The sequence below is a fragment of the Schistocerca cancellata genome, chromosome 8 (assembly GCF_023864275.1).
Source record: "Schistocerca cancellata isolate TAMUIC-IGC-003103 chromosome 8, iqSchCanc2.1, whole genome shotgun sequence".
NCBI lineage: Eukaryota > Metazoa > Arthropoda > Insecta > Orthoptera > Acrididae > Schistocerca > Schistocerca cancellata.
This window is the reverse complement of record NC_064633.1, coordinates 165,529,680-165,547,188: the sequence shown is the minus strand read 5'-3', so window position 1 is coordinate 165,547,188 and position 17,509 is coordinate 165,529,680. Positions and strand designations below refer to the sequence as shown.

Below are 17,509 nucleotides of genomic sequence, written 5' to 3'. Positions count from 1 at the left end.
TGGAAATAGTATTGTTTTTCCCATATTTGCTCTTTTAACATATTTGCTTTTTTCCCATATTTGCGTATTTCGCATATTGCTTTTTTCCCATATTGCTTTTTTCCCATATTGCTTTTTTCCCATATTTGCGTTTTTCCCGTGTTTGCGTTTTTCCCATGTTTGCGTTTTTCCCATGTTTGCGTTTTTCCCATGTTTGCGTTTTTCCTATGTTTGCGTTTTTCCCATGTTTGCGTTTTTCCCATGTTTGCGTTTTTCCCATGTTTGCGTTTTTCCCATGTTTGCGTTTTTCCCATGTTTGCGTTTTTCCCATGTTTGCGTTTTTCCCATGTTTACGTTTTTCCCATGTTTACGTTATTCCCATGTTTGCGTTATTCCCATGTTTGCGTTATTCCCATGTTTGCGTTATTCCCATGTTTGCGTTATTCCCATGTTTGCGTTATTCCCATGTTTGCGTTAATCCCATGTTTGCGTTATTCCCATGTTTGCGTTATTCCCATGTTTGCGTTATTCCCATGTTTGCGTTTTTCCCATGTTTGCGTTTTTCCCATGTTTGCGTTTTTCCCATGTTTGCGTTTTTCCCATGTTTGCGTTTTTCCCATATTTGCTTTTTTCCCATAATTGCTTTTTTCCCATATTTGCGTTTGTCCAAAATTTCGTAAAGCTTTGATGACTCACACTATGTCCTGGAAGCTGATTCTTTTCTCTTCTGAAGTTATGCCACAAGTTTCTCATGGAAATATTATTGTTTTTCCATATTTGCTCTTTTAACATATTTGCTTTTTTCCCGTATTTGCGTTTTTCCCATATTTGCGTTTTTCCCATATTTGCGTTTTTCCCATATTTGCGTTTTTCCCATATTTGCGCTTTTCCCATCATTGCGCTTTTCCCATACTTGCGTTTTTCCCATACTTGCGTTTTTCCCATACTTGCGGTTTTCCCATACTTGCGCTTTTCCCATACTTGAGCTTTTCCCATACTTGCGCTTTTCCCATACTTGCGCCTTTCCCATACTTGCGCTTTTCCCATACTTGCGCTTTTCCCATACTTGCGCTTTTCCCATACTTGCGCTTTTCCCATACTTGCGCTTTTCCCATACTTGCGCTTTTCCCATACTTGCACTTTTCCCATACTTGCGCTTTTCCCATACTTGCGCTTTTCCCATACTTGCGCTTTTCCCATACTTGCGCTTTTCCCATACTTGCGCTTCTCCCATACTTGCGCTTGTCCCATACTTGTGATTGTCCCATACTTGCGTTTTTCCCATTTTTGCGTTTTTCCCATTTTTGCGTTTTTCCCATTTTTGCGTTTTTCCCATTTTTGCGTTTTTCCCATTTTTGCGTTTTTCCCGTATTTTCGTTTTTCCCGTATTTTCGTTTTTCCCGTATTTGCGTTTTTCCCGTATTTGCGTTTTTCCCGTATTTTCGTTTTTCCCGTATTTTCGTTTTTCCCGTATTTTCGTTTTTCCCGTATTTTCGTTTTTCCCGTATGTGCGTTTTTCCCGTATTTGCGTTTTTCCCGTGTTTGCGTTTTTCCCGTGTTTGCGTTTTTCACGAGTTTGCGTTTTTCCCGTGTTTGCGTTTTTCCCGTGTTTGCGTTTTTCCCGTGTTTGCGTTTTTCCCGTGTTTGCGTTTATCCCGTGTTTGCGTTTTTCCCGTGTTTGCGTTTTCCCCATGTCTGCGTTTTTCCCATATTTGCTTTATTGCCATATTTGCGTTTGTCCAAAATTTCGTAAAGCTTTGATGACTCACACTATGTCCTAGAAGCTGATTCTTTCCTCTTCTGAAGTTGTGCCACAAGTTTCTCATGGAAATATTATTGTTTTTCCCATATTTGCTCTTTTAACATATTTGCTTTTTTCCCATATTTGCGTATTTCGCATATTGCTTTTTTCCCATATTGCTTTTTTCCCATATTGCTTTTTTCCCATATTTTTCGTTTTTCCCATGTTTGCGTTTTTCCCATGTTTGCGTTTTTCCCATGTTTACGTTATTCCCATTTTTGCGTTATTCCATTTTTGCGTTATTCCCATGTTTGCGTTATTCCCATGTTTGCGTTATTCCCATGTTTGCGTTATTCCCATGTTTGCGTTATTCCCATGTTTGCGTTATTCCCATGTTTGCGTTATTTCCATGTTTGCGTTATTCACATGTTTGCGTTATTCCCATGTTTGCGTTATTCCCATGTTTGCGTTATTCCCATGTTTGCGTTATTCCCATGTTTGCGTTTTTCCCATGTTTGCGTTTTTCCCATGTTGGCGTTTTTCCCATGTTTGCGTTTTTCCCATGTTTGCGTTTTTCCCATGTTTGCGTTTTTCCCATGTCTGCGTTTTTCCCATGTCTGCGTTTTTCCCATGTCTGCGTTTTTCCCATGTCTGCGTTTTTCCCATGGCTGCGTTTTTCCCATGTCTGCGTTTTTCCCACGTCTGCGTTTTTCCCATGTCTGCGTTTTTCCCATGTCTGCTTTTTTCCCATGTCTGCGTCTTTCCCATGTCCGCGTCTTTCCCATGTCTGCGTCTTTCCCATGTGTGCGTCTTTCCCATGTCTGCGTGTTTCCCATGTCTGCGTCTTTCCCATGTCTGCGTCTTTCCCATGTCTGCGTTTTTCCCATGTCTGCGTTTTTCCCATGTCTGCGTTTTTCCCATGTCTGCGTCTTTCCCATGTCTGCGTCTTTCCCATGTCTGCGTTTTTCCCATGTCTGCGTTTTTCCCATGTCTGCGTTTTTCCCATGTCTGCGTTTTTCCCATGTCTGCGTTTTTCCCATGTCTGCGTTTTTCCCATGTCTGCGTTTTTCCCATGTCTGCGTTTTTCCCATGTCTGCGTTTTTCCCATTTTTGCGTTTTTCCCATTTTTGCGTTTTTCCCATTTTTGCGTTTTTCCCATTTTTGCGTTTTTCCCATTTTTGCGTTTTTCCCATTTTTGCGTTTTTCCCATTTTTGCGTTTTTCCCATTTTTGCGTTTTTCCCATTTTTGCGTTTTTCCCATTTTTGCGTTTTTCCCATTTTTGCGTTTTTCCCATTTTTGCGTTTTTCCCATTTTTGCGTTTTTCCCATTTTTGCGTTTTTCCCATATTTGCGTTTTTCCCATACTTGCGCTTTTCCCATACTTGCACTTTTCCCATACTTGCGCTTTTCCCATACTTGCGCTTTTCCCATACTTGCGCTTTTCCCATACTTGCGCTTTTCCCATACTTGCGCTTTTCCCATACTTGCCCTTTTCCCATGCTTGCCCATTTCCCATACTTGCCCTTTTCCCATACTTGCCCTCTTCCCATACTGGCGCTTTTGCCATACTGGCGCTTTTACCATATTTGCGTTTATCCCATTTTGGCGTTTTTCCCATTTTTGCGTTTTTCCCATTTTTGAGTTTTACCCATTTTTGCGTTTTTCCCATGTTTGCGTTTTTCCCATGTTTGCGTTTTTCCCATTTTTGCGTTTTTCCCAAGTTTGCGTTTTTCCCATGTTTGCGTTTTTCCCATGTTTGCGTTTTTCCCATGTTTGCGTTTTTCCCATGTTTGCGTTTTTCCCATGTTTGCGTTTTTCCCATGTGTACGTTTTTCCCATGTGTGCGTTTTTCCCATGTGTGCGTTTTTCCCATGTGTGCGTTTTTCCCATGTTTGCGTTTTTCCCATTTTTGCGCTTTTCCCATACTTGCGTTTTTCCCGTGTTTGCGTTTTTCCCGTGTTTGCGTTTTTCCCGTGTCTGCGTTTTTCCCGTGTCTGCGTTTTTCCCGTGTTTGCGTTTTTCCCGTGTTTGCGTTTTTCCCGTGTTTGCGTTTTTCCCGTGTTTGCGTTTGTCCCGTGTTTGCGTTTTTCCCGTGTTTGCGTTTTTCCCGTGTTTGCGTTTTTCCCATGTTTGCGTTTTTCCCATATTTGCTTTTTTCCCATATTTGCTTTTTTCCCATATTTGCTTTTTTCCCATATTTGCTTTTTTCCCATATTTGCGTTTGTTCAAAATTTCGTAAAGCTTTGATGACTCACACTATGTCCTAGAAGCTGATTCTTTCCTCTTCTGAAGTTGTGCCACAAGTTTCTCATGGAAATATTATTGTTTTTCCCATATTTGCTCTTTTAACATATTTGCTTTTTTCCCATATTTGCGTTTTTCCCATATTTGCGTTTTTCCCATATTTGCGTTTTTCCCATATTTGCGTTTTTCCCATATTTGCGTTTTTCCCATATTTGCGTTTTTCCCATATTTGCGCTTTTCCCATCATTGCGCTTTTCCCATACTTGCGTTTTTCCCATACTTGCGGTTTTCCCATACTTGCGCTTTTCCCATACTTGCGCTTTTCCCATACTTGCGCTTTTCCCATACTTGCGCTTTTCCCATTCTTGAGCTTTTCCCATACTTGCGCTTTTCCCATACTTGCGCTTTTCCCATACTTGCGCTTTTCCCATACTTGCGCTTTTCCCATACTTGCGCTTTTCCCATACTTGCGCTTTTCCCATACTTGCGCTTTTCCCATACTTGCACTTTTCCCATACTTGCGCTTTTCCCATACTTGCGCTTTTCCCATACTTGCGCTTTTCCCATACTTGCGCTTTTCCCATACTTGCGCTTTTCCCACACTTGCGCTTTTCCCATACTTGCGCTTTTCCCATACTTGCGCTGTTCCCATACTTGCGCTTGTCCCATACTTTTGCTTGTCCCATACTTGCGTTTTTCCCATTTTTGCGTTTTTCCCATTTTTGCGTTTCTCCCATTTTTGCGTTTTCCCATTTTTGCGTTTTTCCCATTTTTGCGTTTTTCCCATTTTTGCGTTTTTCCCGTATTTTCGTTTTTCCCGTATTTTCGTTTTTCCCGTATTTTCGTTTTTCCCGTATGTGCGTTTTTCCCGTATTTGCGTTTTTCCCGTATTTGCGTTTTTCCCGTATTTGCGTTTTTCCCGTAATTGCGTTTTTCCCGTTATTTGCGTTTTTCCGTTATTTGCGTTTTTCCGATATTTGCGTTTTTCCCATATTTGCGTTTTTCCCATATTTGCGTTTTTCCCATATTTGCGTTTTTCCCATATTTGCGTTTTCCCATATTTGCGTTTTTCCCATATTTGCGTTTTTCCCATATTTGCGTTTTTCCCATATTTGCGTTTTTCCCATATTTGCGTTTTTCCCATATTAGCGTTTTTCCCATATTTGCGTTTTTCCCATACTTGCGTTTTTCCCATACTTGCGTTTTTCCCATATTTGCGTTTTTCCCGTATTTGCGTTTTTCCCATACTTGCGTTTTTCCATACTTGCGTTTTTCCCATACTTGCGCTTTTCCCATACTTGCGCTTTTCCCATACTTGCGCTTTTCCCATACTTGCGCTTTTCCCATTTTTGCGTTTTTCCCATTTTTGCGTTTTTCCCATTTTTGCGTTTTTCCCATTTTTGCGTTTTTCCCATTTTTGCGTTTTTCGCATTTTTGCGTTTTTCGCATATTTGCGTTTTTCGCATATTTGCGTTTTTCCCATATTTGCGTTTTTCCCATATTTGCGTTTTTCCCATATTTGCGTTTTTCCCATATTTGCGTTTTTCCCATATTTGCGTTCTTCCAATATTTGCGTTTTTCCCATATTTGCGTTTTTCCCATATTTGCGTTTTTCCCATATTTGCGTTTTTCCCATATTTGCGTTTTTCCCATATTTGCGTTTTTCCCATATTTGCGTTTTTCCAATATTTGCGTTTTTCCCATATTTGCGTTTTTCCCATATTTGCGTTTTTCCCATATTTGCGTTATTCCCATGTTTGCGTTATTCCCATGTTTGCGTTATTCCCATGTTTGCGTTATTCCCATGTTTGCGTTAATCGCATGTTTGCGTTATTCCCATGTTTGCGTTATTCCCATGTTTGCGTTATTCCCATGTTTGCGTTATTCCCATGTTTGTGTTTTTCCCATGTTTGCGTTTTTCCCATGTTTGCGTTTTTCCCATGTTTGCGTTTTTCCCATGTTTGCGTTTTTCCCATGTCTGCGTTTTTCCCATGTCTGCGTTTTTCCCATATCTGCGTTTTTCCCATGTCTGCGTTTTTCCCATGTCTGCGTTTTTCCCATGTCTGCGTTTTTCCCATGTCTGCGTTTTTCCCATGTCTGCGTTTTTCCCATGTTTGCGTTTTTCCCATGTCTGCGTTTATCCCATGTCTGCGTTTTTCCCATGTCTGCGTTTTTCCCATGTCTGCGTTTTTCCCATGTCTGCGTTTTTCCCATGTCTGCGTTTTTCCCATGTCTGCGCTTTTCCCATGTCTGCGCTTTTCCCATGTCTGCGCTTTTCCCATGTCTGCGCTTTTCCCATGTCTGCATTTTTCCCATGTCTGCGTCTTTCCCATGTCTGCGTCTTTCCCATGTCTGCGTCTTTCCCAAGCCTGCGTCTTTCCCATGTCTGCGTCTTTCCCATGTCTGCGTCTTTCCCATGTCTGCGTTTTTCCATGTCTGCGTTTTTCCCATGTCTGCGTTTTTCCCATGTCTGCGTTCTTCCCATGTCTGCGTTTTTCCCATGTCTGCGTTTTTCCCATGTCTGCGTTTTTCCCATGTCTGCGTTTTTCCCATGTCTGCGTTTTTCCCATGTCTGCGTTTTTCCCATGTCAGCGTTTTTCCCATGTCTGCGTTTTTCCCATTTCTGCGATATTCCCATGTTTGCTTTATTCCCATGTTTGCTTTTTTCCCATGTTTGCTTTTTTCCCATATTTTCGTTTTTCACATATTTTCGTTTTTCCCATATTTTCGTTTTTCCCATATTTTCGTTTTTCCCATATTTTCGTTTTTCCCATATTTTGCGTTTTTCCCATATATTGCGTTTATCCCATATTTTGCGTTTTTCCCATATTTTGCGTATTTCCCATATTTTGCGTTTTTCCCATATTTTGCGTTTTTCCCATTTTTGCGTTTTTCCCATTTTTGCGTTTTTCCCATTTTTGCGTTTTTCCCGTTTTTGCGTTTTTCCATTTTTTGCGTTTTTCCGACTTTTGCGTTTTTCCCACTTTTGCGTTTTTCCCATTTTTGCGTTTTTCCCATTTTTGCTTTTTTCCCATTTTTGCGTTTTTCCCATTTTTGCGTTTTTCCCATTTTTGCGTTTTTCCCATTTTTGCGTTTTTCCCATTTTTGCGTTTTTCCATTTTTGCGTTTTTCCCATTTTTGCGTTTTTCCCATTTTTGCGTTTTTCCCATTTTTGCGTTTTTCCCATTTTTGCGTTTTTCCCATTTTTGCGTTTTTCCCATTTTTGCGTTTTTCCCATTTTTGCGTTTTTCCCATTTTTGCGTTTTTCCCATTTTTGCGTTTTTCCCATTTTTGCGTTTTTCCCATTTTTGCGTTTTTCCCATTTTTGCGTTTTTCCCATTTTTGCGTTTTTCCCATTTTTGCGTTTTTCCCATTTTTGCGTTTTTCCCATTTTTGCGTTTTTCCCATTTTTGCGTTTTTCCCATTTTTGCGTTTTTCCCATTTTTGCGTTTTTCCCATTTTTGCTTTTTTCCCATTTTTGCTTTTTTCCCATATTTGCGTTTGTCCAAAATTTCGTAATGCTTTGATGACTCACACTATGTCCTAGAAGCTGATTGTATCCTCTTCTGAAGTTGTGCCACAAGTTTCTAATGGAAATATTATTGTTTTTCCCATATTTGCTTTTTTAACATATTTGCTTTTTTCCCATATTTGCGTCTTTCCCATATCTGCATTTGTCCCATATAAGGGTTTTTCCCATATTTGCGTTATTCCAAATTTGCGTATTTCCCATATTGCTTTTTTCCCATGTTTGCGTTTTTCCCATGTTTGCGTTTTTCCCATGTTTGCGTTTATCCCATGTTTGCGTTTTTCCTATGTTTGCGTTTTTCCTATGTTTGCGATTTTCCCATGTTTTCGTTTTTCCCGTATTTGCGTTTTTCCCATATTTGCGTTTTTCCCATATTTGCGTTTTTCCCATATTTGCGTTTTTCTCATATTTGCGTTTTTCCCATATGTATTTGCGTATTTCCCATATTTGCGTTTTTCCTAAATTTCGTGATGCCTTGATGCTTCAGAATATGTCCTACCAACTGATTCTATCCTCTTGTGAAGTTGTGCCACAAGTTTCTAATGGAAATATTAGCGTTTTTCCCATATTTGCTTTTTCCCATATTTGCGTTGTTCCCATGTTTGCGTTTTACCCATATTTTCGTTTTTCCCATATTTTCGTTTTTCCCATATTTGCGTTTTTCCCATATTTGCGTTTTTCCCATACTTGCGCTTTTCCCATATTTGCGTTTTTCCCATATTTGCGTTTTTCCCATATTTGCGTTTTTCCCATATTTGCGTTTTTCCCATATTTGCGTTTTTCCCATATTTGTTTTTTTCCCATACTTGCGCTTTTCCCATATTTGCGTTTTTCCCATGTCTGCGTTTTTCCCGTGTTTGCGCTTTCACCATGTCTGCGTTTTTCCCATGTCTGCGTTTTTCCCATGTCTGCGTTTTTCCCATGTCTGCGTTTTTCCCATGTCTGCGTTTCTCCCATGTCTGCGTTTTTCCCATGTCTGCATTTTTCCCATGTCTGCGTTTTTCCCATGTCTGCGTTTTTCCCATGTCTGCATTTTTCCCATGTCTGCGTTTTTCCCATGTCTGCGTTTTTCCCATGTCTGCGTTTTTCCCATGTCTGCGTTTTTCCCATGTCAGCGTTTTTCCCATGTCTGCGTTTTTCCCATTTCTGCGATATTCCCATGTTTGCTTTATTCCCATGTTTGCTTTTTTCCCATGTTTGCTTTTTTCCCATATTTTCGTTTTTCACATATTTTCGTTTTTCCCATATTTTCGTTTTTCCCATATTTTCGTTTTTCCCATATTTTCGTTTTTCCCATATTTTGCGTTTTTCCCATATTTTGCGTTTTTCCCATATATTGCGTTTATCCCATATTTTGCGTTTTTCCCATATTTTGCGTATTTCCCATATTTTGCGTTTTTCCCATATTTTGCGTTTTTCCCATTTTTGCGTTTTTCCCATTTTTGCGTTTTTCCCATTTTTGCGTTTTTCCCGTTTTTGCGTTTTTCCATTTTTTGCGTTTTTCCGACTTTTGCGTTTTTCCCACTTTTGCGTTTTTCCCATTTTTGCGTTTTTCCCATTTTTGCTTTTTTCCCATTTTTGCGTTTTTCCCATTTTTGCGTTTTTCCCATTTTTGCGTTTTTCCCATTTTTGCGTTTTTCCCATTTTTGCGTTTTTCCATTTTTGCGTTTTTCCCATTTTTGCGTTTTTCCCATTTTTGCGTTTTTCCCATTTTTGCGTTTTTCCCATTTTTGCGTTTTTCCAATTTTTGCGTTTTTCCCATTTTTGCGTTTTTCCCATTTTTGCGTTTTTCCCATTTTTGCGTTTTTCCCATTTTTGCGTTTTTCCCATTTTTGCATTTTTCCCATTTTTGCGTTTTTCCCATTTTTGGGTTTTTCCCATTTTTGCGTTTTTCCCATTTTTGCGTTTTTTCCATTTTTGCGTTTTTCCCATTTTTGCGTTTTTCCCATTTTTGCGTTTTTCCCATTTTTGCGTTTTTCCCATTTTTGCGTTTTTCCCATTTTTGCGTTTTTCCCATATTTGCGTTTGTCCAAAATTTCGTAAAGCTTTGATGACTCACACTATGTCCTAGAAGCTGATTGTATCCTCTTCTGAAGTTGTGCCACAAGTTTCTAATGGAAATATTATTGTTTTTCCCATATTTGCTTTTTTAACATATTTGCTTTTTTCCCATATTTGCGTCTTTCCCATATCTGCATTTGTCCCATATAAGGGTTTTTCCCATATTTCCGTTATTCCAAATTTGCGTATTTCCCATATTGCTTTTTTCCCATATTTGCGTTTTTCCCATGTTTGCGTTTTTCCCATGTTTGCGTTTATCCCATGTTTGCGTTTTTCCTATGTTTGCGTTTTTCCTATGTTTGCGATTTTCCCATGTTTACGTTTTTCCCATATTTGCGTTTTTCCCATATTTGCGTTTTTCCCATATTTGCGTTTTTCCCATATTTGCGTTTTTCTCATATTTGCGTTTTTCCCATATGTATTTGCGTATTTCCCATATTTGCGTTTTTCCTAAATTTCGTGATGCCTTGATGCTTCAGAATATGTCCTACCAACTGATTCTATCCTCTTGTGAAGTTGTGCCACAAGTTTCTAATGGAAATATTAGCGTTTTTCCCATATTTGCTTTTTCCCATATTTGCGTTGTTCCCATGTTTGCGTTTTACCCATATTTTCGTTTTTCCCATATTTTCGTTTTTCCCATATTTGCGTTTTTCCCATATTTGCGTTTTTCCCATACTTGCGCTTTTCCCATATTTGCGTTTTTCCCATATTTGCGTTTTTCCCATATTTGCGTTTTTCCCATATTTGCGTTTTTCCCATATTTGCGTTTTTCCCATATTTGCTTTTTTCCCATACTTGCGCTTTTCCCATAATTGCGTTTTTCCCATGTCTGCGTTTTTCCCGTGTTTGCGCTTTTACCATGTCTGCGTTTTTCCCATGTCTGCGTTTTTCCCATGTCTGCGTTTTTCCCATGTCTGCGTTTTTCCCATGTCTGTGTTTCTCCCATGTCTGCGTTTTTCCCATGTCTGCATTTTTCCCATGTCTGCGTTTTTCCCATGTCTGCGTTTTTCCCATGTCTGCATTTTTCCCATGTCTGCATATTTCCCATGTCTGCGTTTTTCCCATGTCTGCGTTTTTCCCATGTCTGCATTTTTCCCATTTTTGGGTTTTTCCCATTTTTGCGTTTTTCCCATTTTTGCGTTTTTCCCATTTTTGCGTTTTTCCCATTTTTGCGTTTTTCCCATTTTTGCGTTTTTCGCATTTTTGCGTTTTTCGCATATTTGCGTTTTTCGCATATTTGCGTTTTTCCCATATTTGCGTTTTTCCCATATTTGCGTTTTTCCCATATTTGCGTTTTTCCCATATTTGCGTTTTTCCAATATTTGCGTTTTTCCCATATTTGCGTTTTTCCCATATTTGCGTTTTTCCCATATTTGCGTTTTTCCCATATTTGCGTTTTTCCCATATTTGCGTTTTTCCCATATTTGCGTTTTTCCCATATTTGCGTTTTTCCCATATTTGCGTTTTTCCCATATTTGCGTTTGTCCGAAATTTCGTAAAGCCTTGATGCTTCAGACTATGTCCTAGAATCTGATTCTTTCCTCTTGTGAATTTGTTCCACAAGTTTCTAATGGAAATATTAGCGTTTTTCCCATATTTGCTTTTTTCCCATATTTGCTTTTTCCCATATTTGCTTTTTTCCCATATTTGCTTTTTTCCCATATTTGCTTTTTTCCCATATTTGCTTTTTTCCCATATTTGCTTTTTTCCCATATTTGCTTTTTTCCCATATTTGCTTTTTTCCCATATTTGCTTTTTTCCCATATTTGCTTTTTTCCCATATTTGCTTTTTTCCCATATTAGCTTTTTTTCCATATTTGCTTTTTTCCCATATTTGCGTTTTTCCCATATTTACGTTTTTCCCATATTTGCGTTTGTCCAAAATTTCGTGAACTCTTGATGCTACAGACTATGTCCTACCAACTGATTCTTTCCTCTTGTGAAGTTGTGCCACAAGTTTCTCTTCGAAATATTTGCATTTTTCACATGTTTGAGGTTTTCCCATGTCTGTGTTTTTCCCATGTCTGTGTTTTTCCCATGTCTTCGTTTTTCCCATGTCTGCGTTTTTCCCATGTCTGCGTTTTTCCCATGTCTGCGTTTTTCCCATGTCTGCGTTTTTCACATGTCTGCGTTTTTCCCATGTCTGCGTTTTTCCCATGTCTGCGTTTTTCCCATGTTTCCGTTTTTCCCATGTTTGCGTCTTTACATGTTTGCTTTTTTCTCATGTTTGCGTTTTTCCCATTTCTGCGTTTTTCCCATTTCTGCGATATTCCCATTTCTGCGATATTCCCATGTTTGCTTTTTTCCCATGTTTGCTTTTTTCCCATGTTTGCTTTTTTCCCATGTTTGCGTTTTTCCCATACTTTCGTTTTTCCCATACTTTCGTTTTTCCCATATTTGCGTTTTTCCCATATTTTCGTTTTTCCCATATTTGCGTTTTTCCCATATTTGCGTTTTTCGCATTTTTGCGTTTTTCGCATTTTTGCGTTTTTCCCATATTTGCGTTTTTCCCATATTTGCGTTTTTCCCATATTTGCGTTTTTCCCATCATTGCGTTTTTCCCATCATTGCGTTTTTCCCATCATTGCGTTTTTCCCATCATTGCGTTTTTCCCATCATTGCGTTTTTCCCATCATTGCGTTTTTCCCATCATTGCGTTTTTCCCATTATTGCATTTTTCCCATCATTGCGTTTTTCCCATCTTTGCGTTTTTCCCATCTTTGCGTTTTTCCCATCTTTGCGTTTTTCCCATCATTGCGTTTTTCCCATTATTGCGTTTTTCCCATCATTGCGTTTTTCCCATCATTGCGTTTTTCCCATCATTGCGTGTTTCCCATCATTGCGTTTTTCCCATCATTGCGTTTTTCCCATCATTGCGTTTTTCCCATCATTGCGATTTTCCCATCATTGCATTTTTCCCATCATTGCGTTTTTCCCATATTTGCGTTTTTCCCATATTTGCGTTTTTCCCATCATTGCGTTTTTCCCATCATTGCGTTTTTCCCATCATTGCGTTTTTCCCATCATTGCGTTTTTCACATCATTGCGTTTTTCCCATCATTGCGTTTTTCCCATCATTGCGTTTTTCCCAACTTTGCGTTTTTCCCATCTTTGCGTTTTTCCCATCACTGCGTTTTTCCCATCATTGCGTTTTTCCCATCATTGCTTTTTTCAAATCATTGCGTTTTTCCCATCATTGCGTTTTTCCCATCATTGCGTTTTTCCCATCGTTGCGTTTTTCCCATCGTTGCGTTTTTCCCATCGTTGCGTTTTTCCCATCGTTGCGTTTTTCCCATCGTTGCGTTTTTCCCATCGTTGCGTTTTTCCCATCGTTGCGTTTTTCCCATCGTTGCGTTTTTCCCATCGTTGCGTTTTTCCCATCATTGCGTTTTTCCCATCATTGCGTTTTTCCCATCATTGCGTTTTTCCCATCATTGCGTTTTTCCTATCATTGCGTTTTTCCCATCATTGCGTTTTTCCCATCATTGCGTTTTTCCCATCATTGCGTTTTTCCCATCATTGCGTTTTTCCCATATTTGCGTTTTTCCCATATTTGCGTATTTCCCATATATGCGTTTTTCCCATATTTGCGTTTTTCCCATATTTGCGTTTTTCCCATATTTGCGTTTTTCCCATATTTGCGTTTTTCCCATATTTGCGTTTTTCCCATATTTGCGTTTTTTCCCATATTTGCGTTTGTCCAAAATTTCGTGAACTCTTGATGCTACAGACCATGTCCTACCAACTGATTCTTTCCTCTTGTGAAGTTGTGCCACAAGTTTCTCTTCGAAATATTTGCGTTTTTCCAATATTTGCGTTTTTCCCCTCTCTGCGTTTTTACCATCTTTACGTTTTTCCCATCTTTTCCCATCTTTGCGTTTTTCCCATCTCTGCGTTTTTCCCATCTCTGCGTTTTTCCCATCTCTGCGTTTTTCCCATCTCTGCGTTTTTCCCATCATTGCGTTTTTCCCATCTTTGCGTTTTTCCCATCTTTGCGTTTTTGCCATCTTTGCGTTTTTCCCATCTCTGCGGTTTTCCCATCTCTGCATTTTCCCGCCTTTGCGTTTTTCCCATCTCTGCGTTTTTCCCATCTCTGCGTTTTTCCCATCTCTGCGTTTTTCCCATCTCTGCGTTTTTCCCATCTCTTCGTTTTTCCCATCTCTGCGTTTTTCCCATCTCTGCGTTTTTCCCATCATTGCGTTTTTCCCATCATTGCGTTCTTCCCATCATTGCGTTTTTCCCATCATTGCGTTTTTCCCATCATTGCGTTTTTCCCATCATTGCGTTTTTCCCATCATTGCGTTTTTCCCATCATTGCGTTTTTCCCATCATTGCGTTTTTCCCATCATTGCGTATTTCCCATCATTGCGTATTTCCCATCATTTCGTATTGCCCATCATTGCGTTTTTCCTATCATTGCGTTTTTCCCATCATTGCGTTTTTCCCATATTTGCGTTTTTCCCATCATTGCGTTTTTCCCATCATTGCGTTTTTCCCATCATTGCGTTTTTCCCAACATTGCGTTTTTCCCATCATTGCGTTTTTCCCATCATTGCGTTTTTCCCAACTTTGCGTTTTTCCCATCTTTGCGTTTTTCCCATCATTGCGTTTTTCCCATCATTGCGTTTTTCCCATCATTGCGTTTTTCCCATCATTGCGTTTTTCCCATCATTGCGTTTTTCCCATCATTGCGTTTTTCCCATCATTGCGTTTTTCCCATCATTGCGTTTTTCCCATCATTGCGTTTTTCCCATCATTGCGTTTTTCCTATCATTGCGATTTTCCCATCATTGCGTTTTTCCCATCATTGCGTTTTTCCCATCATTGCGTTTTTCCCATATTTGCGTTTTTCCCATATTTGCGTTTTCCCCATATTTGCGTTTTTCCCATATTTGCGTTTTTCCCATATTTGCGTTTTTCCCATATTTGCGTTTTTCCCATATTTGCGTTTTTCCCATATTTGCGTTTTTCCCATATTTGCGTTTTTCCCATATTTGCGTTTGTCCAAAATTTCGTGAACTCTTGATGCTACAGACTATGTCCTACCAACTGATTCTTTCCTCTTGTGAAGTTGTGCCACATGTTTCTCTTCGAAATACTTGCGTTTTTCCAATATTTGCGTTTTTCCCATCTCTGCGTTTTTACCATCTTTACGTTTTTCCCATCTTTTCCCATCTTTGCGTTTTTCCCATCTCTGCGTTTTTCCCATCTCTGCGTTTTTCCCATCTCTGCGTTTTTCCCATCTCTGCGTTTTTCCCATCATTGCGTTTTTCCCATCTTTGCGTTTTTCCCATCTTTGCGTTTTTGCCATCTTTGCGTTTTTCCCATCTCTGCGTTTTTCCCATCTCTGCGTTTTTCCCATCTCTGCGTTTTTCCCATCTCTGCGTTTTTCCCATCTCTGCGTTTTTCCCATCTCTGCGTTTTTCCAATCTCTTCGTTTTTCCCATCTCTGCGTTTTTCCCATCTCTGCGTTTTTCCCATCATTGCGTTTTTCCCATCATTGCGTTTTTCCCATCACTGCGTTTTTCCCATCATTGCGTTTTTCCCATCATTGCGTTTTTCCCATCATTGCGTTTTTCCCATCATTGCGTTTTTCCCATATTTGCGTTTTTCCCATCGTTGCGTTTTTCCCATTATTGCGTTTTTCCCATCATTGCGTTTTTCCCATCATTGCGTTTTTCCCATCATTGCGTTTTTCCCATCATTGCGTTTTTCCCATCATTGCATATTTCCCATCATTGCGTATTTCCCATCATTGCGTATTTCCCATCATTGCGTTTTCCCATCATTGCGTTTTTCCCATCATTGCGTTTTTCCCATCATTGCGTTTTTCCCATCATTGCGTTTTTGCCATCATTGCGTTTTTGCCATCATTGCGTTTCTGCCATCATTGCCTTTATGCCATCATTGCGTTTTTGCCATCATTGCGTTTTTGCCATATTTGCGTTTTTGCCATATTTGCGTTTTTGCCATATTTGCGTTTTTGCCATATTTGCGTTTTTGCCATATTTGCGTTTTTCCCATATTTGCGTTTTTGCCATATTTGCGTTTTTGCCATATTTGCGTTTTTCCCATATTTGCGTTTTTCCCATATTTGCGTTTTTCCCATATTTGCGTTCTTCCCATATTTGCGTTCTTCCCATATTTGCGTTTTTCCCATATTTGCGTTTTTCCCATATATGCGTTTTTCCCATATTTGCGTTTTTCCCATATTTGCGTTTTTCCCATATTTGCGTTCTTCCCATATTTGCGTTCTTCCCATATTTGCGTTCTTCCCATATTTGCGTTCTTCCCATATTTGCGTTTTTCCCATATTTGCGTTTTTCCCATATTTGCGTTTTTCCCATATTTGCGTTTTTCCCATATTTGCGTTTTTCCCATATTTGCGTTTTTCCCATATTTGCGTTTTTCCCATATTTGCGTTTTTCCCATATTTGCGTTTTTCCCATATTTGCGTTTTTCCCATATTTGCGTTTTTCCCATATTTGCATTTGTCCCATATAAGGGTTTTTCCCATATAAGGGTTTTTCCCATGTTTGCGTATTTCCCATATTGCTTTTTTCCCATGGTTGCGTTATTCCCATGTCTGCGATTTTCACATGTTTGCGTTTTTCCCATGTTTGCATTTTTCCCATACGCTTTTTTCCCATATATGAGTTTTTCCCATATTTGCGTTTTTCCCATGTTTGCGTTTTTCCCATCTCTGCATTTTCCCATGTTTGCGTTTTTCCCATCTCTGCATTTTCCCATCTCTGCATTTTCCCATCTCTGCATTTTTCCCATCTCTGCGTTTTTCCCATCTCTGCGTTTTTCCCATCATTGCGTTTTTCCCATCATTGCGTTTTTCCCATCATTGCGTTTTTCCCATCATTGCGTTTTTCCCATCATTGCGTTTTTCCCATCATTGCGTTTTTCCCATCATTGCGTTATTCCCATCTTTGCGTTTTTCCCATCTTTGCGTTTTTCCCATATTTGCGTTTTTCACTTATTTGCGTTTTTCCCATATTTGCGTTTTTCCCATATTTGCGTTTTTCCCATATTTGTGTTTTTCCCATATTTGCATTTTTCCCATATTTGCGCCTTTCCCATATTTGCGTTTTTCCCATATTTGCGTTTTTTCCATATTTGCGTTTTTGCCATATTTGCGTTTTTGCCATATTTGCGTTTTTCCCATATTTGCGTTTTTCCCATATTTGCGTTTTTCCCATATTTGCGTTTTTCGGCATATTTGCGTTTTTCGGCATATTTGCGTTTTTCGGCATATTTGCGTTTTCGCATATTTGCGTTTTTCGCATATTTGCGTTTTTCGCATATTTGCGTTTTTCGCATATTTGCGTTTTTCGCATATTTGCGTTTTTCGCATATTTGCGTTTTTCGCATATTTGCGTTTTTCCCATATTTGCGTTTTTCACATATTTGCGTTTTTCCCATATTTGCGTTTTTCCGATATTTGCGTTTTTCCCATATTTGCGTTTTTCCCATATTTGCGTTTTTCCCATATTTGCGTTTTTCCCATATTTGCGTTTTTCCCATATTTGCGTTTTTCCCATATTTGCGTTTGTCCAAAATTTCGTAAAGCCTTGATGCTTCAGACTATGTCCTAGAAACTGATTCTTTCCTCTTGTGAAGTTGTGCCACAAGTTTCAAATGGAAATATTAGCGTTTTTCCCATATTTGCTTTTTCCCATATTTGCTTTTTCCCACATTTGCTTTTTTCCCATATTTGCTTTTTTCCCATATTTGCTTTTTTCCCATATTTGCTTTTATCCCATAGTTGCTTTTTTCCCATATTTGCTTTTTTCCCATATTTGCTTTTTTGCCATATTTGCTTTTTTGCCATATTTGCTTTTTTCCCATATTTGCTTTTTTCCCATATTTGCTTTTTTCCCATATTTGCTTTTTTCCCATATTTGCTTTTTTCCCATTTTTACTTTTTTCACATATTTGCATTT

At 39.1% G+C, this 17,509-nt stretch overlaps 2 protein-coding genes across 2 annotated transcripts; both read right to left on the bottom strand.

Annotated features, from left to right (window-relative positions):
• Positions 1–6,101: 6,101 nt before the first annotated feature.
• Positions 6,102–7,406, bottom strand: LOC126095447 (pre-mRNA-splicing factor CWC22 homolog). The gene has a single exon (XM_049910240.1). The coding sequence runs from the start codon at positions 7,404–7,406 to the stop codon at positions 6,102–6,104; it is 1,305 nt and encodes a 434-aa protein (XP_049766197.1).
• An 8,072-nt stretch (positions 7,407–15,478) lies between these two features.
• On the bottom strand, positions 15,479–16,357 carry LOC126095445 (uncharacterized). Its single transcript, XM_049910238.1, has one exon. It carries the CDS (start codon positions 16,355–16,357, stop codon positions 15,479–15,481), a length of 879 nt encoding a protein of 292 aa, XP_049766195.1.
• Between the last annotated feature and the right edge of the window lie 1,152 nt (positions 16,358–17,509).

What these genes read in the sequence shown, in the direction of transcription:
- LOC126095447 (XM_049910240.1), bottom strand. Translation starts at nt 7,406, where the DNA reads ATGGGAAAAACGCAAAAATGGGAAAAACGCAAAAATGGGAAAAACGCA.
- LOC126095445 (XM_049910238.1), bottom strand. Translation starts at nt 16,357, where the DNA reads ATGGGAAAAACGCAGAGATGGGAAAAATGCAGAGATGGGAAAATGCAG.